This window comes from Pteropus vampyrus, unplaced genomic scaffold, assembly GCF_000151845.1.
Source record: "Pteropus vampyrus isolate Shadow unplaced genomic scaffold, Pvam_2.0 Scaffold275, whole genome shotgun sequence".
Lineage (NCBI taxonomy): Eukaryota > Metazoa > Chordata > Mammalia > Chiroptera > Pteropodidae > Pteropus > Pteropus vampyrus.
In genome coordinates, this window is record NW_011889056.1 from 1349995 (window position 1) to 1356609 (window position 6615).

At 42.5% G+C, this 6615-nt stretch overlaps 1 protein-coding gene across 1 annotated transcript in view; it reads right to left on the reverse strand.

Annotated features, from left to right (window-relative positions):
* The window catches only part of MPP1 (membrane palmitoylated protein 1), a 31763-nt gene that overhangs the window by 9811 nt on the left and 15337 nt on the right, over positions 1-6615 (reverse strand). The window contains exons 2-4 of the mRNA XM_011375603.2: positions 3175-3318; positions 2859-2937; positions 1910-1995 (exon numbers count right to left, since the gene is read on the reverse strand). Of these exons, the coding sequence (XP_011373905.1) occupies positions 1910-1995; positions 2859-2937; positions 3175-3318 (309 nt within the window). The remainder of the gene's footprint in view (positions 1-1909; positions 1996-2858; positions 2938-3174; positions 3319-6615) is intronic.

Below are 6615 nucleotides of genomic sequence, written 5' to 3' on the forward strand. Positions count from 1 at the left end.
GCTATGGATGTAGCATGCTTTATTCAGCCATCCTCCCCATTCCACGGCACTGAGATTGGTGCTAGTTTATTTTTTTCACTACAATCCACTGCAATAGATATCCTTGAACATATGTCATTATATACATGCATTTTGGTTTTTATAAAATAGAATCCCATAGTGGAAATCAAAGGGTAAGAACGTTTTAATAGCTATCCACAAATTACTTTTCCAAAAAATAGCTATTCTACTCTTTTGTTCCTGATCTTCAAGATAAAGCTTCCAGCTTTTCGCCATTGAGTATGCTAACTGTGGGTCTGTCATATGCGGCCTTTATTATGTCAAAATATGTTCCTTCTATACCTGTCGTGTTGAGAATTTTTATAATGAAGGATGTTGAATTTTGTCAAATGTTTTTTCTGCATATATTGAGATGATCATATGGTTTTTTTTTTGGCCTTTATTTTGTCAATGATGCCCTTCTAGTTTCTTAAGGCTGAAGCCGAGGCCGTTGATCGAGATCTTTCTTGTTTTCTAATATAGGCATTTTGTGCTCTAAACTTGTGCTTTGACAGTGCCTTAGTGGCAATGCCACGAACTCTGATACACCGTGTTTCCATTTTTACTCACTTCGAGATATTTTCTAATTTCCCTTGTGATTTTTCTTGTGGCCTATGGCTTATTTAGAAGTGTGTTATTTAATTTACAATACTTAGGGATTTCCAGATATCATTCTGTCTTTGATTTCTAATTTTATTTCATTGTGGACAGACAACACACTTTGCTGGGTTGAGTGTTCTGTAGATGTCCGTTAGGTCAAGTTGCTTTATAGTGTTCTTTGCATCTTCTATATCCTCGCTTATTTTATGCCTACTTGCTCTTCAATTATTAAGAGAAAGATAGTGAAATCTCTGACTATAATCGTGGATTTGTATTTTTCTTCTTGCAGTTCTACCAGTTTTTGCTTCAAGTATTTTGAAGTTCTGGCGTTAGGTGCATGGGCATTTAAGATTTGGGTCATTTCAAAAGGCAGGGTAAATACAGTCCCTGTTCTCCATCTTGATCAGAGGCAGAAATCTAAGCAAAGAGTTTTGATTAAAGCAAATCCCAGGTGTATCCTTAAATAGCTATGTGACTGTGGGCAGGTTTCAAAACTCTTTTTGAAACCTTCAGTTTCAAAAAGGGTTCAGTTTCCTCAGCTATATTTCAAGTGAGACACCAGATTTTGGTTCAGATGACACTTTTTCCTGAGTTGCTAGTCTGCGGTTCATTCCTTGACAGGTACCCTAGCATCTCACTGCTGAGTGTCTGCGGTGTGGCACCTGCCAGTGGCGGCCAATTACACCTAATACTCCAGGGCTTTTTAATGCTTTGGTTAAAAGAATGATCTCTGGTGTGTGTAGGGGCAGAGAAGGATGGTGAAGAATCTTGAGGGGCAAAACAGTACAGCTAGCACAAACGCTAAGCGCAATGCCTGGCATATATAGTAGGTGCTCAACAAATATCGACTGACTCTAAACAACACACTTCACTTTACATTATAATACCCCATTTGCTCTTCGCAACAAACCTGTGACATAAGAATAGGGATTACTATCTTAATTTTGCAGATGACTTAGATAAGTTAATTCACCTGCTCAAAATCACAGGGCTAGAATAAAGTAGAGCAGGGATTCAGAGATGCCATTACACACCAAGGCCTTCGGACACCCAGTCCAATGTTCTTTCTAGATAGATGCTCTGGGCTATTTGCCTTGTTTTAGAAGTTTACTTAATGAAAGCAGAGAACTCTCATTTCTTGCACAGAATAAAGATTAACAATGATAATAGTTTCCTCAATGGGGTACAAATACTTTGACAGAAAAGTGAGGTATGCTGACACCAGTGTACATCCACATTTCACGCAAAGAATGACATAGAAAATACCCACCATTGCCTTCTGCAGCTGATCTACTGAGTGATTAGTCACGTTCGTGCCATTGATTTCTAGGATCTCATCCCCGACGTGAAGGGAGCCTACCACGAAATGGAAAATCAGTCCACAAAAGAGTAAATGTCCAAACGAGAGCTGCCAATGTAACTCGAGATACCACAGAAAGGAACCACGATCTAGGGAATATTATACAATAGATCGTGTGTAAAATACTCAGGACTGACACCATGCGACCATGAATGCTCTCTTGAGTCCCCTGAGGGACGCATTGAGGCTTCACAGTTTGAGACTATCTCGTCCTCCCTGACCTTGGTACACTGATAGCACAGTAAAAGCACCTCATCCTCAAAGTTCCCTGGAGCTAGAGTAGTTACAGATCCCAGGGGAGTATGACACACCTGCACATACTAAGAAGAATAACAAAGCAAGACAAAGGAGTTCCCCATTTCTTTTCCGTTGTAGTTTAGCTGAGACCCTAAAATGCTACCTAATGGTAAACTTCATCAATGTGTCGAGTCTATGTGAAGAGCGCTAACCAATATTTGTGCCACTCTAGACAGAAAACTCAACATAAAAGGGTAGGAGCCAACGGGGTAGGAAATGTTTAGTGTCTATTTTCTCAATTTAACTGTTGGCCCCAGGAGGCAGAGGTGGTCTGTTTCCTTTGCTACTGCGTATTCAAAGTCGAATGCGATGGGCCACATATAGTAATTGGTCAAATATGAACTAACTGAAAACACATGAGAAATGCTCAGAGGGAGAGATAGTGGCAGTGGGCAATTCCTACGAAGATTCATCACACAATTATCCTAACGAGGCAGTTATTAAGCCACAATCAAATCTCTAGGCACACACGCACAAATGTTCCCAGTTTTGAAGATTATGAGCTTCACGTCCCTTGCCACTGAGGTGAATGAAACACAGCCTAGGGCCCCCGACAGAGTACCTTGTCTGTGAATCATGCCACCATGAAGAATTCTTGCCACCGTACACGACTTCTTTTCATTCAGCTTCAGAGTGATTCCCTGCAATAAAGACAACTGAAGGTAATTTCTCAGGAAAAATGTTTCCTGTCTAACCTCGGGGTGGTCCTCAACTAGAACGGGCATGAAGCCTTCTCCGAGGAGGGGCGGGAGCTAGAGACAGAGACAATATGAGAGCTGGCTGCTTCGCTACTGCACGAGCAGCCTTCTGACTGTCTTGTGGCGCAGTGACTCACAAGGTCGAGAGCAAGCAGCGATGAAAATATGACAAGGAATTACCATGGGTTCCTCTGTGACCTTCTCGAACTGTATGAGTCGCACCTTTCGCACCTCCTGCCCCTTCGCCTGGGCAGGGCTACCTGTGGCAGCAGACCCATTGGTGTACATGTCCTCGGTCACAGCATTCAGCTGGTGTGACACGGCCTGTGAGGTCAAAACAATAGAGCAGTGCATGAAACAAACAGTCTGTAGCTGCACTTCTAAAACCTGCAAACCACAGTTATTCCATCAGTTTGGCATCCGATCTCATTTGAATCGATGTGAAGCTGTTCGTGAGCTTTATTTAGCCCACTTAATAGACATGTTTATACACTTAGCCGCAGAAATATTAACATGTTTGATTTGCAGGGTGCTGCCCTGGATCCTGCTGGGGGAATTACATCAAATATAATACGATTTGAAAAATGCCGACTTCTAATGCACATTGGGACCCGAGGGTTCCTGGGAAGGGGCCGTGTAGCTACATGGTGCGTGCACACACACACACACACACACACACACACACGCACACACTCCACAGCAAAGACCCAGGGTGGAAGTAATTCCTAACGGGAGAGGCAGAGGGGACAAATGCAGTAGGCGTGTGCCAGTAAAAGGGAGAACTGAGCACAGATGACAATGGCCTTTGCCATTCCAAATAGGAGCACTGCTGGGCGTGAGAGGCAGTAGCTCTCCTCCTTCTTTACTTCTTGATACTCTGCGTCCCACAGCAGTGAAGGGGATTCGGGTTAGCATCAGTTTCTCACGAATCCTCTCTTAGGCTACAAACGAGTTCTCTTTGGACTGGAGAGTTCGGAACTTAGGACCAGACCCTGGCCCGTGTTAACAATAATACGACCTGAAACCAAGCAGCGACCTCTAGTGGAGATCACCATAGGTCACCCACCGGCCCAAGATGACATCTCCACTGACCCCTTCCCCACCCCCACTGTCTTGATGACAGCAAAGCTGGACAACTTACGCTACTAGATAGCAAGACCTCTTTATGAAAAAGACCAGTGTAACAGACTAGAAAGTGTAGAAACAGACGCACGCACATACATGGTCAGCTGGTTTCTGATACAGGTGACACACTGCAGTGCCGTGGCGAAAGTACAGTCTTTGTAATAAATGGTGCTAGATCAATCAGCTGCGCATACGGGAAAAATAAATGTGGATTCCCAGCTTGTTTTATACACACAAACCAATTCCAGATGGATCGCAGCTCCAAATACGAAAGGTAAATGAACCATGCTTTTAGAAGAAAATGGCATATCTTCATGACATATGACATAAACGATCCTAACTATTAAACGAAAACTAAAAAGATAAATACTTTAAAATTAAGAACAGCTGTTCATTGAAAAATTTCACTGAGGCAGGCAAAGGTTCAGTAGACACAGAGAGCAATAATCACAAAAGCAAACAACTGACTTTAGCAAAACTAAAAACTCAGCAAAAGATAGTTGAGAAACCGGAAAAGCATGGCACGGTCTGAGAGTCAAAATCTGCAGTACTTCCATCTGACACAAGACTTGTGTCCAGAACTTAAAAAAAAAAAAAAACCAAAAAAAACAAAAAACAAAAAAAACTCTTACAAACTCAATAAAAAAAAATGGACAACAGATTCGAATAGACTCTTTACCACAGAGGACATATGAAAAGTCAGGAAGCCCAAGAAAAAATGCTCAGCGCCACTGTAATCGGGGGAGATACAAATTAAAACCACAACAGGATACCACTACACACCCACTAGGAAGACTAAAATGAAAAGACGATAGCAAGCATTGGACTCCTCACACACTACCAGTGGGAACACTAAATGCTGTAGCTGCTGTGGAAAACAGTTTGGCAATTTCTCATATAAAGTTAAACACACATTTACCTTATGTCCCAGCCATCTGACTCCTAGATTTTCACCCAAGAGAAAAGAGAACATATGCCCGCAAAAAAAAAGGCTTGCACACGAATGTTCACGCCAGCTTTATCCGTAATAGCTGAAAAGTGGCAACGGCACAGGTGATCATCTAAGGACAAGACATAAATCACTTGTAGTACATCCACATAATGGAATCCCGCTCAGCGATGAAGGGCTGATCCACCGCTACATGCAGCAGCATGGCTGAATCTCAAAAGCATTATGTTAGTGAAAGAAGCTTTAAGCACAGTCGTGTATATTATATGACACCATTTATGAGGTGTCAGAACAAGCAAAACTACAGTGAAAAAATTAAAACCGTAGCTGCCTCTGATGGGATGGGAAAGGGTAGGCTGCGAAGGGGAATGAGAGAACTTTCTGGGATGCCGGTGATGAATATCATGGCGGGGGTTTGGGTGACACAGGTGTATGTATTTGTTAAAACTCATCCAGCATATTTAAGTGTATATGAACTCGACCTCAAAATTAAAAAGAAAAAAAAAACATAAAGAAATATTAAACCGCAGCCAATGATGTGCACGCCGAAGCTTTGAGGGCTGAACTAGTCTGATGTCTGCAACTTATTTTGAAACGAGAAAAAAAAAATGTGGCCGGACGGATGGCTTTTGCTGGACAGATATGTCATAAAGCAAACATAGCGACGTGTCAATTGTAGAATCGAGGACGTGTGGCTAATAGGTGTTACTGTAAAATTCTTTCACCTTTTCAGTCAGTTTGAAAATTTCCAAACAAAATAGTGGGGGAGGAAATGGCATTAAGGGAGCGAAGAGGCAAACTGTGGAGGGAACCGGCACCGTCACGCCGCGCAGGTGGGGGCGTGAACCCCGCCATTCCCACTCGACAGAGACATGTAGCCACGTGCACCGAAAGTCATGGAGAGCAGTGTCATCACAGCGCTTTCTCCAAATTATAAAATTTAAACTTTGAATCATCGGAGCATAATCCGAAGACACCATGTTCCTTAACCCATAAACGCTTCCGTGTGTTTTCTAAGAACAAAAACGTTCTTGACAATGAAAATTTACACAATACTATCATCTTGTCCTTGGTTCATATTCAAATTTCATCAACTGTCCCAATAATGTCATTTATAGGGGTACATTTTCTTTTCCCAGACCAGGATCCAGTCTAGGGCCACGCACTGCAGTCACGTTGCACATCTCTTTGGCCTCTCTTAATCTGGAAAAGCTCCTCAGCTTTTCATGACCTTGACATTTCTGAAGAGGACAGGGCTACTGTTTTGTAGATTCTCTCGATTTCGGTTTGTCCAGTGTTTCGTGATTAGACTGAGGTTATGCATCTCATAGATGATCGCTTTCTTCTTGAAATGGTCCTTCTCAGTCCCCGTTGCTAGTTCATTCTCATCGTTCTAATTTATTAACGTTGAAGTAGCCCAGGTCTTAGGGTAAGCGCCATCGCAGTGGGAAGGCCAAGGAGAAACTTCTACAGGTGCCCTCCCCAACCCTAGATAAAATATTAAATCAAAAACCATATGGAGGAGGAGGTACAGGCTGAGCTTGGTT